The sequence below is a fragment of the Martes martes genome (assembly GCF_963455335.1).
Source record: "Martes martes genome assembly, chromosome: 12".
In the NCBI taxonomy this organism is placed as follows: domain Eukaryota; kingdom Metazoa; phylum Chordata; class Mammalia; order Carnivora; family Mustelidae; genus Martes; species Martes martes.
The window spans coordinates 24,906,838-24,920,858 of NC_137900.1; the positions used below are offsets into that span (position 1 = coordinate 24,906,838).

Sequence of the window (14,021 nt, forward strand, 5' to 3'; positions counted from 1 at the left end):
CCCTATATCAGGCTCCCTATTCAGTGGGGAGCCTGTTTCTCCCTCTCCCTCTGCCCCTCCACTCCCCACCCCCGCTCATGCTCAAGCGTGCTCTTTCTCTCTCACTCTCAAATAAATAAATTTTAAAAAATAAAATAAAAATAAAAAAATAAAGGGCAGGGGGACACTGGGAGTTCTGCCTGAATAAGAAGGCCAGTAGTCCCATCAGAAGGGGTGAGTTGTCAAAGCACCTTGTTAATCGAATGTAGACGGGAGTGAAGGGTCGCCAACTGCAAAGCTCATGAATGGCTACGTCTATTCCAACAGCCCCATTTCACCCTTACCATGGCCAGTTTTTCTCCCAAGTATCCTGGGACACAATTCTGTTCCTCTGCTCCAGCAGCATCACGGAGATCAGCCTTGTTTCCTACCAACATGATAGGAACACTCTCCTGGGTTGCATCCTGCCAGGGGAAAAAAAGCTGTGTGTTCATCAAACACTGAACAAGTTCCACTGACAACAGCAGCTTCCACTCTCCAAATGCCCCGTGGGTTCTGCATGACCTGGAGGTCATATATTCCAGCCTCAAAATCTCTCTACAGAGAGCCAAACTACTTCCCATCACCAAGCGAAAACACTGAACTTCCGAGAGGTTAAACAAGAATTTGCAAAGGCCAGGGCCACGGTGCAAATGCTCCCCATCACCCCTGCCACCAGACGAACCAATATGAACTCAAGGGGCCTGACCACAGAGCTATATTTGGCTGTGGCACCCACACAATTTTCTGTGACTTTCACTCCAAACGGTGCTGATAACAAGTCAACTTCATTATCTCAGGCACAAAACACACAGGAAGATCCCTCAGCCATAACGGGATAAAAACAGAATGTGGGCGTTCCACACTCACTGCAGTCCGGTTCACAACAAAAGCAAAATGTGAAGGTCCTAAAGGTTAACATTTTTCTTACGAGGAGTCAATTACCGATCATTTGAAGGAATCGATTCTAAGGCTAATGCTCCCAAATCCACCTTTGCAGGTCCACGTGAAACATGGGGAACAGAGCTGCATCGGAGGCCACCCCTCCCACCACCTGGCCGCTATACCGGCTGTGGCCCAGAAATCAGGTGAAACGCTTCATGTTTCTGCCTCAGTTTCCCCACTGGTAAAATGAAGGGGTTAGTAAGGGCACACTGCACCTAAGCAGACTCTAATGAGAACAGAGAAAGCTAGCCTGACTGGCCCAGAAAAACAGAGTTTTGGTTCCCACACAAGAGCAGCAGCCCTGACTTTTGGCCGTGACCCTCTGCCGGGCCTCCAGGTACCAGCTGTGCTTCCGGTTTGGTGCTACACCTGCCACAGGATCAAGAAACGAGCCTTGAAAACAATGAAAACATCTGATTTCCCTTCTCTTCAGACCATTCTCCTCCGACCAAGGGAACCGAAGTGTAGTAACAGCAGAGGGGAGATGGGAATGGAGGGCCGTCCCTGAAACTAGGTGTCCATCGATGTGTTCATTAACCGTGTTCTTCTGCAAACTGTTAAGATTCCAAGGGGGCAACTTTGGAAGCCGCTCAACAAATACTCACTTAAGTGAGCCAAGAACCCAAGCATCTAAGTGACTTCCCTAAGTTATGTCAGTAAATACAGGCAACTCCTTCCAGTCTTGTCTCAAACAGCATCAGGCCCTTTACTCTGCCCTCTTGTGTCCACAATATTTATCATTCTCTATCATTCCATTTATTTTATTTACTTGTTTATTGCTTATTATGTTTCCCCTACTTGGATACAAGCTCCCCTACTGTGGGCGTATTCCAGGCTCTGGAACCTGCACAAAGGAGGGACTCCAAAAATACTCCGGAATGTGAAAAAGTCGGTTAGAGATCTCATGTCTCAAGTGTCTCCTCAACTCAACGTTCACCCAAGCATTCAACCAATACATTACTCACGACAGGTAAGTAAATGGCCACCATTTAATTTTACCCATGATTTTATTGCGCAATTTTGTAGCTCAGTGGTTTTTATCGAAATGTATTAATTATTAATTCACCACTGACATTCCATTACCCCGAAGCCCTTGGGCCTATCCCAACAATCACACTTTCCACCTGTGACTCTAGTGGCCACATAAACTGTCCCTACAGAATGTCCTTCAGTTAGAAAGGGCCATGACAAAGGTTTGTCATGCCCTTTTTTCCCAAAGGTAGAAGTCAAAAGCCAAGTAGTATCTAATTTTTCCCCATGACAAATTCAAGAGTTCATCTTGAATATAGTTTTTGTCCTTTTCAGACCCTATGAAAGGTGGTCCACAGAGCTGTAAAGGTCACTTACCATGTGTAGGTGATTAGCAAAGGATGGCAACTTATGGGGTCCAGGCACACCAGCTGTGGTGGTCACTAATGGCTATTTCAACCCTCTGACTGACCTTGCCTTTGGGCCGCCAGTCCTTGCACATCATGCAAAGACTTAAAATGCAGACTATGTCCAAAAGTTTTAACAATAAAAAGTTTTGCTGTGGATTTTAAATTTTCTGTGGGTACGAGTCCATTGGGATGATGTTATTCTCTGGACTTATCGTTCTCCCCAAGGGAGGTCTGTCTGTTCCCGTAAGCAGACGCTTCTCCTCTGTGCGTGGAATGTACCTAGGAACTCCACTCTGGACACCAAAAGCTTCTTTTCTCAACCTGCTGCTTACTCTGGCTCTTTATCACAGCAGCAACCAGGGCTGACTCAGGAGATCCAAGGCCCCCTTCAACCCCTCCCCTCTAAATAACCATAAACCAGGGTCATACACTTTCTCCAACTCAGGTTTCTCATAAAAAATGAGAGTAACATTACACTTCTTATTTCTTTCCTCAGATATGTTACAAAGATGTATATAACATGTGGAAATTTTGTGAAGTAAAAATGCTACATAAACGTCAACACACTTGCATCATATTTATAATAATTTTAGGTCATGATATTTCGCTAGGACAAAATGCACATTTCTTTGTCATTTCTCAGATCATTTCTTCAGTTAGAAAGATAATATAATTCTATTTTCTTACAGGGTATAAAATGGGCCCAATGGAAGACTCTAGAAGCTAAGTTGATATACAGCGATCAGTTCTTGCACTGTTTAATGCCTGTTAAAAATTAGAGATGATACACTTAATTGGAAAATTCTATTAGTCACTAGTTTTTTTTTTCCAAGAGAGCATATTGAACCACAGCTTGAACTGAATTTTATGTTAATTAATAACCCGTTAGCAGCACACTAAGTGTGGTCAAAATCATTTCCTACTTCTAGAAATTATTTACCATGAAACCAAAGGATATGAAAGCTCCTCAGATGAAAGACACTATCTCATTTAACAAAAAAAAAAAAAAAAAAAAAAAAGGCAGCACAGTTGTCACCATGTTTAAGATACCACTTGGTTAAAAAAAAAAAAAAGTTTTACTGATTTTTGAGACTCTAAAAAAGAAAAAAAATCCACTTGGTATTTCAGGGGCACCCAAATTACCACCAGAATAAGGTTGAGGACAGTGCTAACGGAGCTGGGCCTTGCACGTGCTCATATCTGGCACACATGGGGGCCCCGTGCACACCCAGTCACATACACACCACCCCAGGCATTAAGAGCTGCTTCTTCTCAGGTTGCCCACAGTTGCAGTTACTTCCAAAGGGGTTCTGATTTTATCTGTAAGAAAACCAGAAGTTTTATTCCCAGAGCTCCCTTCAGTGGTACCCACGGCTCTGGGGAAACTCGCCCGGCTACCGAGGAAGAGACCAATACTGCCAAGCGCCATGAGACACTCCCCCTCTCACACCCAGTCAATGCTCTCTAATGGTGTGCACGTCAACAAAGAAGAGAAACCGCGTCTTCTAAGATGGCCCATGACGCCTGTGTAGTTTTTTCTTTGTTGCTGTGTTTTGATATCTTACCTCGATCATGTCCACCCATTCTCGAACACTGAGAAAGCTTTTCTCGCACGTAACATCATACAACAGCAGAACGCCATCTGCTCTTCTGAAGTAAGACTTGGCGATACTTCTGAACCTGGCAAAGAGGAAAGCGTGTAAATACCAGTTCTAATCAGTCTGTTGGTCAGGTGCTACCCTTTCTTCATCTCTTTCATTCTCACTTTTTTCTCCCTTTCTAAGATAACCTCCATTTAGAAGAATCTCACGGCAACCTTGCACTGGGACAGAACCACCTCAGAGGGCTGGAACGACTCAGTGGAGGGGAACAGAATAATTTGGGGTATGATCTACGAGAGCCAAACAATTTCTCCAAGAATATCTATAAACCCAAAGTATAACCAGGACAAGGCTGAGAGTATAATTTCTAAAAATTTCAGGTCCTGCAACAAGCTCCCAAACCCATGTGTGGGACACAGGGAAGGAGGGAAGGAGAGGCCCGAGAGAGAAAACTGTGGTCTGGGGGTGGGGAGGGAGTACTGGGGGGGTGGCATGGAAGAGGGCTTAATGGTGCGGAGTGCACAGCATGTCAGCTTTACACACACGGCACGTGGGCCGGTTTGCTAGCGCAAGAGCACACCCCTGCATGTGTGTCCCAACTCTAAACCAACTGCAACACTTAACAGCATCTTTAAAAAGGCCACGTCGACTACAAATGTTTTTTAAATACTGAAAGTCTCAGTGTCCTAGAGAATGCGAGCTCCCTGCAAGCAGCTTTTGTGGATTTGTGTCTGTTTCCTGTTGAATCTTTGGAGCCTAAATGGTGCCTGGTACGGGCACATATGGGTACGCAGCCCATCCTCGCTAGCTGAGCAACTGGGGAGATGCTATTTCCGAAGAGTTAGGCAGGATTAAAACCTACACTTGATCCTTCTGGTCATCGGCAATGCAGGCAAGAGAAGGCAAGGTCACCAGACATGAGTCTTCTACTTAGTTGGTGCCTCTGCCCTTCAATGGAGGGGAGCTGACAGATTCCCTTTTCTGTCTTTTATTGAGCCTGGCTAAGTGCCTCCTCACACCGGCACTGCATTCCAGGAGTGCTGCCTCGCCTACGTTCTCTCGTTCAGAAAGGGCACTCTCCTTTTGCCAACTGAACAGCGGCTCAGAGGAAGCCTGAAGACCTCCACACACAACTGACAGGTAAATGAAGGAGGAAAGAATGTGGGGACATGCAAACATTCCCCAAATCCTAACGCACTATGTAATTACACAGTGTATTATAATTATAGGATTATGAGCATCAAAAACCACCAAGCGTCCCAACGAGGCTCGTCCATGCAGACTGAAGGTGAGCCCACAGCGCTGTGGGAAGCACTTGCCTCTCCTGACCAGCCGTATCCCAGAGCTGCAGGACTGTGCGCTCTCCGTCCACAAGGAGAGTTTTCATCTGAAAATCGACTCCTGAAAGGAATTACAAGAGAACGTAGGGACCATGACGTAAATAATGTCACCGGTTTTGACTCTCAAGCCCTCTGTAGGTAAGACAAAAGCCAATAAGGCAAAGCTCAATGGGTTAGAGAGGGATGAATGTACCCTTCAAGGAGAGCGACCTTCAAACACTAATTACAAGTCAGAACACACATGTGTGCGCAGATGCACCCTCTGCAGGTTGGCTGAGCTGGGGAAGGCTTTTGGCTACAGACAAAAGGAAAATCTACGTTCTGTTTGTCTGTGTGATTACATGAAGTCGGTATGTCTCTGCGTGTTTATGTGTGTGTGCATGTGTACGTGTGTACGTGTGCATGTATCTGTGTGTGGATACGTGGGAGGTGTGCATATACACCATGCTCTTGAGCAACCGAACAAAACGCGGTGGTCTTTTCAGGAACCAAATCAAAGTGAACTTGCAGATTTGTTACCTTCAGGGGTATGATGAAGAACCATGAATTTACAAAGACGCCCATTGTGAAGAGGGTATAATCAATCTGTTCTAGTATTTCTCATCATCAAAGTAAGAACTCTTTAGATCAGGAAGAAAGGTAAACAATAATTTGCAAACCTTCAATTCCTTTTACTGATTAGTATGCAAATTTGGGAAATCAGGACACTTCCTCTCTTGTTCTCAGAACTGCTTACTCCTGTATTCCGCTGTAAAGGAGGGGAAGGGATCATACACCTGGCTATGATTTTGACCATGACAAAGTGGCCATCAACAATGTCACTTTGCCAAGTGACAGCTTATCAGAAAAGCTTTCGCCGGTCACCTTGTGTAAAACTGCACCTCTCTCCAAACTTCATCTTTTTTTCACCCATTGCTGTCCTTTCGGGTGAAGTTTCCTTGCAGGCTGGGATTTAGTTGCCTCTGTTCATTGTGTGTCCTTAGCACTTACAGCAGTATCGTGCTCCTAGGAGAAATCAGGAACTGTCTGCTGAATAAATGAATCTGTCATCTCTGGCTCTAAGCTTGGTCTGGCTGCTCTGACTGGCTAAGTGGATACCTCTGTCCTTTGTCAGTCTTCTTTTCCTAAAGTTGGGCCTTCACCAAAACAGAAGACCATTCTGTAGATAAGGATACACACATACACACACACACACACACACACACACCCCTATATATTATATATGTATACAGAGAGATCTGTGTATATACCTTCTATGGAAAATAAAATCAAGCTAAAAGAAGGTCATTTCCCCATTACCAACTGGAGAAGGAACCATACCCAGGGTGGCACTTGTATTTCCTCAAAATTCATTCTTGCAGAGCCTCATGAGGAAACTAGACTTCCCCACTGCAGCATCCCCAGCAAGCACAATCTTGTAAGCCTTCTGTGAGCTGGAAGATTTATGGTCGCCATCCACCATGTCTGTCTAGGGGGACAAAGCCACAGTGGGTGACAAAGGTCGTGCCAGTTGTCTTCCTAATAAGTTATAAGGCACTGAAAATTCACAGTGTTCATGAATAAAATATCCCAGAAACTACCTACCTGTGGTGACAGAGCTGAGATGGGCTTTCTTGAAGAACTGACGACGCTGCCCTCACTAGTGGACCCCTGGGGTTTCCAGTCTAAGATGGCAGCCACACTTTTGGCACCAAACATCTCTTCATCCTTTATATCAGGAACCTGATTTTTGTTATTATTATTATTTTTTTTAAGTCAGCTATTAAAAAACAAATCTCTCATTACACATATATATTATGGATTAAAGAGAAGAAAAATACGTAGATGAATCTATAGTCAGTTCTGTTATGGAACAGAGTAGCCCCAAATGGCCATCTGTGAAAATTTCTCCCTACCCTGATGAAGAAAAATACATTCTACTGACTATATTTCATATTTATAACCTTTAAGTCGTATTCCCATGACAGATACAAGTCAAACAGGGTGATAGATTTCTACCGAAGGTATGGCCCTGGGGCTTTCTGGGGCTTACATCTATGTCTGAAGCATCACCCCCAGAGCTCTCCTGCATGCCGTGTGACCTCTGAAGTGCCCTCTGGTGCTTGTATTCCACCTCTGAGTCATATTCGTTGGAGTCTCTCAGGGTAGACAAGCCGCTGTCAAAGCAGCTCTCAGGAAGGCTGTCCACCTCACAATTCACCCTCTGCACAGGGTCACAGAGGGCCAACGAGTCACAGTCCTCATCCACGTAGGAGGAGCGGGATGACCTGGTGATAAAGGAGAAGACAGCAAGACAGCTCTACCCGAGAGTTCACAAAGCTCAGGACTACACAGCAAGGGACTCAAGAAGACCAACAACTCTCCCTTTTGCCAAGAATCACGATGTAGTCCATGACTATGCATCAGGGGAAACAAAATGTTCAGAGCAACACCAGCTCATTCTATGCAACAATCAATTAAGATAAAGACACTCAAGTCTAATATTTAATAAAAATGTAGCCATTTTTAAAAATCACATTCTGTATTTCCTAATAAGAAAGGAATTGCAGTGTCCAGAGCATAAATGCAATCTCAAGTTAAGAAAAATGTATGCAGGAGATGTGAACCTTTTTACTCTAATGTGGTCAGACCATACTCCAAATAGTTTGTCCATTTCTGGATAACAGCTCTACTTTTTAAAAGGGATGCTGACAACCTAGATGGGAAACGTAACCATGATGACTGCGAGACTCAAAATCCTCGGACACAAGAAACTGTGCCATGAGCTCAACTTCAGTCTTACTGGTGTCCCTCTTCAAATCCTCAGAGAAGCTGACACATGAAGATGAAGAATACATTCTCCTAGGTTGCACAAGACAAAATAAGGGCCAACTGATAAGCTTTTCTAGGAGTCATATTTCTTTTTTTTTCAAAGATTTTATTTATTTATTTGACAGAGAGAGAGAGATCACAAGTAAGCTGAGAGGCAGGCAGAGAGAGAGGAAGGGAAGCAGACTCCCTGCTGAGCAGAGAGCCCGATGCGGGGCTCGATCCTAGGACCCTGGGATCATGACCTGAGCTGAAGGCAGAGGCTTTAACCCACTGAGCCACCCAGGCACCCCAGGAGTCATATTTCTTTTTTTTTTTAAGATTTTATTTATTTATTTGACAGACAGAGATCACAAGTTGGCATAGAGGCAGACAGAGAGAGAGAGGAAAGGAAGCAGGCTCTCTGCTGGGCAGAGAGCCCGATGCGGGGCTCGATCCCAGGACCTTGGGATCATGACCTGAGCCGAAGGCAGAGGCTTTAACCCACTGAGCCACCCAGGCACCCCAGGAGTCATATTTCTAATCAACATGGTAAAAACGACAGGCAATTAGAAAGGTGTGGTACCAGAATATGACACAGGGAGTTTTCTGCCACTAGGTGTTGATACATAGTCTAGTAAGACGCTTGTAGAAGAAGTTTCACAGGGAGATCTCCCGGATAAAGGCAGGAACCCCTGGCTTCTATGGAAGTTTCCATTTGTGAAACTCTCTAACATCTTATAAGTGAGGGAGAAATTAACATCCAACAAAAGAATCAAAAGAAACCGCATTATTTCCCTATTTACTTTTGCTTTTCCATTTGATTTTCCCAAAAACCTGTTTATACTGAAATAATGGGGCACATGCATGGCTCAGTCAGTTAAGTGTCAGACTCTTGGTTTCGGCTCATGTCATGATCTCAGTGTTGTGAGATGGAGTCCCATGGTGGGCTCCGTGCTCAGCTGAGTCTGCTTGAAGCTCTCTCTCCCTCTCGCTCGTCCCCTCCCGCTCATGTGCTCTCTCCCCAAAATAAATAAATAAATCTTTAAAAAAACTATTTTAGTACCATTAGCAAATGCTTAAAATTAACTAAAAAAGTAAGAACCACCAAACCCTCCCTAAATATGTTACGTAATTACAAAGTCTTTCTCCTGGGGGCATAGTCAGACCATATTGCTAACTAGCAAGCTCTGTGTGTCTGTGTGCATACATACATTTTTTTGTTGTTTCATCATTTATGAAATTATCCTTCTAAAACTTTTAGCCACACTATAAGGAACCTAGAAAACCATTCTCATTATAATATAGTACAAACTACTTCAGCTCCATATCATTATTAATCAGAACTTTTTTAAAAAACATTCAGATTTTTAATAAGAAGGGAAGAAGTGAAATACAGAATTGAGAAATCACTTCCATGAATATCTAGACTCCAAATTTAAAATATAGGTACAGATCAGATTTTCTCAAAGTCAACATATATATACCCTTTAAAAAAGTAAACTATTCTTACCTGCCCAAAAATATTTTCATAAGTAAGTATGTACTGTTGGGGCCCATTCCATGTTAAAACCTGTAGGGCCTGCCTGGGCCTACTTAGCCATAGTGACTCCATGTTGCCTAGGTAGCCATTTTGTTGTTTAATAAATGCCTCAGCAGTTACCGATACCGGTTCTGAGTAACCGTTGCTAAAACACATACCTAAAACAAGGCCATTTTGTTGTTTAATAAATGCCTCAGCAGTTACTAGTATCGGTTCCGGGTAACCGTTACTAAAACACACAGGTAGGAGACATCCAATCAGCCAAAGCCACATATGTAGAAGTCTGCGGCTGTGCCCTATAAAACTAGCCTATAAGACCAAGGGGTGGTCGCTCTCTTCGGAGGCGGCCCTGGCCAGTTAGTCTAACTTCTAATGCTTGGCGAAGAATAAGGCTTTGTATAACTTTCACTTTGTCTCAGTCTCTTTCCTTTGATAACAGACCCAACAGTATAAATATAGAACAAGCTATATTTTTGTTACAAATCTTAGAAAAACACAAAACTAAAACAAGTATACAAGTTAAAATCCAGTAAGGTCACAAAAGCAATAAAATTAAATTTAAAACATGTTTTTAAGTTTTTATATTAGCATCAAAAACTTCTGATATTAAACTTCTGATATTAAAATAATGACCTTCCAAAGAGGACATCAGTCCAGACCCTGGTGGCCCACTGGTTATTATTCAGGGTGATGAGAACAAGAGTGCTCTACTTCTGTCCCTCTGAGCCACTGGGGTGTGATGACTTTGTCCCTTAGAACCTACTCTTGAGGAGTTCTTAATCCAGTACGAATGAGCCTTATTCATGGTGTGTAATCTTTTCTAAAATGAACCATGGTAAAATTTCTGAAATAATTTTCAGTAATGTATCTTTTCCCCTATAAGATTCTCAACAAGATCCTAGCAAACAGGATCCAACAGCACATTAAAAAGATTATCCACCATGACCAGGTAGGATTCATCCCTGGGTTACAAGGATGGTTCAACATTCGCAAATCAATCAATGTGATAGAACAAATCAATAAGAGAAGAGAGAAGAACCACATGATCCTCTCCATTGATGCAGAAAAAGCTTTTGACAAAATCCAGCATCCGTTCCTGATTAAAACGCTTCAAAGTATAGGGATAGAGGGAACATTCCTGAACTTCATCAAATCTATCTATGAAAAACCCACAGCAAATATCATCCTCAATGGGAAAAAGCTTGCAGCCTTCCCATTGAGATCAGGAACACGACAAGGATGCCCACTCTCACCACTCTTGTTCAACATAGTATTAGAAGTCCTAGCAACAGCAATCAGACAACAAAGAGAAATAAAAGGTATCCAGATTGGCAAGGAAGAAGTCAAACTCTCTCTCTTCGCAGACGACATGATTCTTTATATGGAAAACCCGAAAGACTCCACCTCCAAACTACTAGAACTCATACAGCAATTCAGTAATGTAGCAGGATACAAAGTCAATGTCCAGAAATCAGTGGCTTTCTTATACACTAACAATGAAAATACAGAAAGGCAAATTAGAGAATCGATTCCATTTACTATAGCACCAAAAACCATAAGATACCTCGGAATAAACCTAACCAAAGAGGTTAAAGATCTGTACTCGAGGAACTACAGAACACTCCTAAAAGAAATTGAAGAAGACACAAAAAGATGGAAGACCATTCCATGCTCTTGGATGGGAAGAATAAACATCGTTAAAATGTCTATACTGCCCAGAGCAATCTATACTTTTAATGCCATTCCAATCAAAATTCCACCAGTATTTTTCAAAGAGCTGGAGCAAATAATACTAAAATTTGTATGGAATCAGAAGAGACCCCGAATTGCTAAGGAAATGTGCTTAGAATTGGTCTTAAATATCAGTCCAGGAAAATCACGCTGCACCCACATAGTTTTTTAAAAGTAATGTCTTTTTCTCAATAACAGAACAACTGAGCTGCCTGCATGTCTACAAACCATCAACATTTGTTATTTCACAAATCACTGACAATAAAAACATCTGATACCTGTATAGCATTTTCCTCAAAGTGATCACCAATAAGCCCTGGTAATAAACCTTCCTGACCATTTTGCTTTTGCCAGGATAGTTAAGAACATTATTCTTGGGGTGCCTGGGTGGCTCAGTGGGTTAAGCCACTGCCTTCGGCTCAGGTCATGATCTCAGGGTCCTGGGATTGAGCCCCGCATCGGGCTCTCTGCTCAGCGGGGAGCCTGCTTCCCTCCCTCTCTCTCTCTGTCTGCCTCTCTGCCTACTTGTGATCTCTGTCAAATAAATAAAATCTTAAAAAATATATTTAAAAAAAAGAACATTATTCTTTATTTTTTTATTGATTACAAGTTTTTATTTAAATTCTAGTTAGTTAACATATATGGTAAAATTGGTTTCAGGAGTAGAATTTGTGATTCATGACTTACATGTAATACCCAGTGCTATTTACAGCAAGTGCCCTCCTTAACACCTATCATCCATTTAGCTCATCCCCCACTGTTTTCCCTCCATCAACCCTCAGTTTGCTCTCTGCAGTTAAGAGTCTTTTATGATTTGCTTTCCTCTCTCTTTTGATCGTTTTTCTTCCCCTATGTTCTTCTGTTTTGTTTCTTAAATTCCACATATGAGTAAAATCATAGGTATTTGTCTTTCTGAGTTATTTTGCTTAGCACAATACACTCTAGTTAAATCACCATTGCAGCAAATGACAAGATTCCATTCCTTCTGATGGCCAATACTTCATTGTAGATATATAGCGCCTCTTCTTTTTCCATTCATCAGTTGACAGACATTTGGGCTCTTTCTATAATTTGGCTATTATTGATAATGCTGCCATAAACATTGGGGAGCATGTACCCCTTCAAATCAGTATTTTTGTATCCTTTGGGTAAATACCTAGTAATGTAATTGCTGGGTCACAGGGTAATTCTTTTTTGACTTTTTGAGGAACCTCCATACTGTTTTCCACAGTGGCTGTACCAGTTTGCATTCCCAGCAACAGTGTAAGACGGTTCCTCTTTCTCCACATCCTCAGCAACATTTGTTTCCTGTGTTGTTAGTTTCAGCCATTCTGACAGGTGTAAGGTATCTCATCATGGTTTTGATTTGTAATTCCCTGAAAATAAATGATCTTGAGCAACTTTTCATGTCTGTTAGCCATTTTGCATGTCTTCTTTGGAAAAATGTCTATTCATGACTTCTGCCCATTTCTTAACTGGATTATTTCTTTTGGGGTGTTGAGTTTGATTAAGGTCCTTATAGGTTTTGGATACTAATCCCTTATCAGATATGTCATTTGCAAATATCTTCTCCCATTATGTCAGTTGCCTTTTAGTTATGTTGACTGTTTCCTTTGCTGTGTAGAAGCTTTTTATTTTGATGAAGTCCCAATACTTCATTTTTACTTTTGTTTCTCTTGCCTCTGAAGATGTGTCTAGTTAGAAGCTGCTATGGCTAAGGCTTAAAAGGTTTCTGCCTGTGTTCTCCTCTAGGATTTTGATGGTTTCCTATCTCACATTCAGGTCTTTCATCCATTTTGAGTCTATTTTTGTGTGTGGTGTAAGGAAATGGTCCAGTTTCATTCTTCGGCGTGTGGCTGTTCAGTTTTCCCAACACCATTGGTTGAAGAGACTTTTTTCCATTGGATATTCTTTCCTGCTTTGTCAAAGATTAGTTGACCACATAGCTGTGGGTCTGTTTCTGGATTTCCTATTCTTTTCCATTGATCTATGTGTCTGCTTTTGTGCCAGTACCATACTGTCTTGATGATGACAACTTTGTAATAGAACTTGAAGTCCAGAATTGCGATGCCTTCAGCTTTGGTTTTCCTTTTCTTCTTCTTCTTTTTTTTTTTTAAGATTTTGTTTATTTATTTGAGAGAGAGTGCACAAAAGTGAGAAAGATCATGTGAGCATGGTGGGGGAGGGGCAAAGGGAGGGAGGCATGTGGACTCTCCCCTGAGCAGGAAGCCCAACCCAGGGCTCAATCCCAGGATCCCGGGATCATGACCTGAGCCGAGGCAGACAGTTAACTGACTGAGCCACCCAGGCACCCCTTTGCTTTTCTTTTTCAAGACTTTAGACTATTTGAGGTGTTTTCTCTTTGCATACAAATTTTAGGGCTGTTTGTTCTAGTTCTGTGAAAAATGCTGGTGGTATTTTGATAGGGATTGTACTGAATGTGTAGATAGCTTTGGGTAAGCATAGACATTTTAACAATATTTTTTCTTCCAATCCATGAGCATGGAATGTTTTTCCATTTCTTTGTGCCTTCTTCAATATATTTCATAAGTGTTCTATAGTGCTCAGAGTACAGATCTTTTACCTCTTTGATTAGGTTTATATTTCATAAGTGTTCTATAGTGTTCAGAGTACAGATCTTTTACCTCTTTGGTTAGGTTTATTCATAGGTATCTTA

The 14,021-nt window shown here is 42.2% G+C and overlaps 1 protein-coding gene across 1 annotated transcript in view; it reads right to left on the reverse strand.

Moving 5' to 3' along the window:
- RASEF (RAS and EF-hand domain containing) overlaps positions 1-14,021 on the reverse strand; it is a gene marked incomplete at its 5' end in the record, with an annotated part of 71,293 nt that overhangs the window by 11,056 nt on the left and 46,216 nt on the right. Inside the window, 7 exon segments of the mRNA XM_080820150.1 lie at positions 324-443; positions 3,908-4,022; positions 5,263-5,344; positions 6,604-6,625; positions 6,629-6,751; positions 6,868-7,005; positions 7,316-7,550. Coding sequence (XP_080676276.1) covers positions 324-443; positions 3,908-4,022; positions 5,263-5,344; positions 6,604-6,625; positions 6,629-6,751; positions 6,868-7,005; positions 7,316-7,550 — 835 coding nt within the window.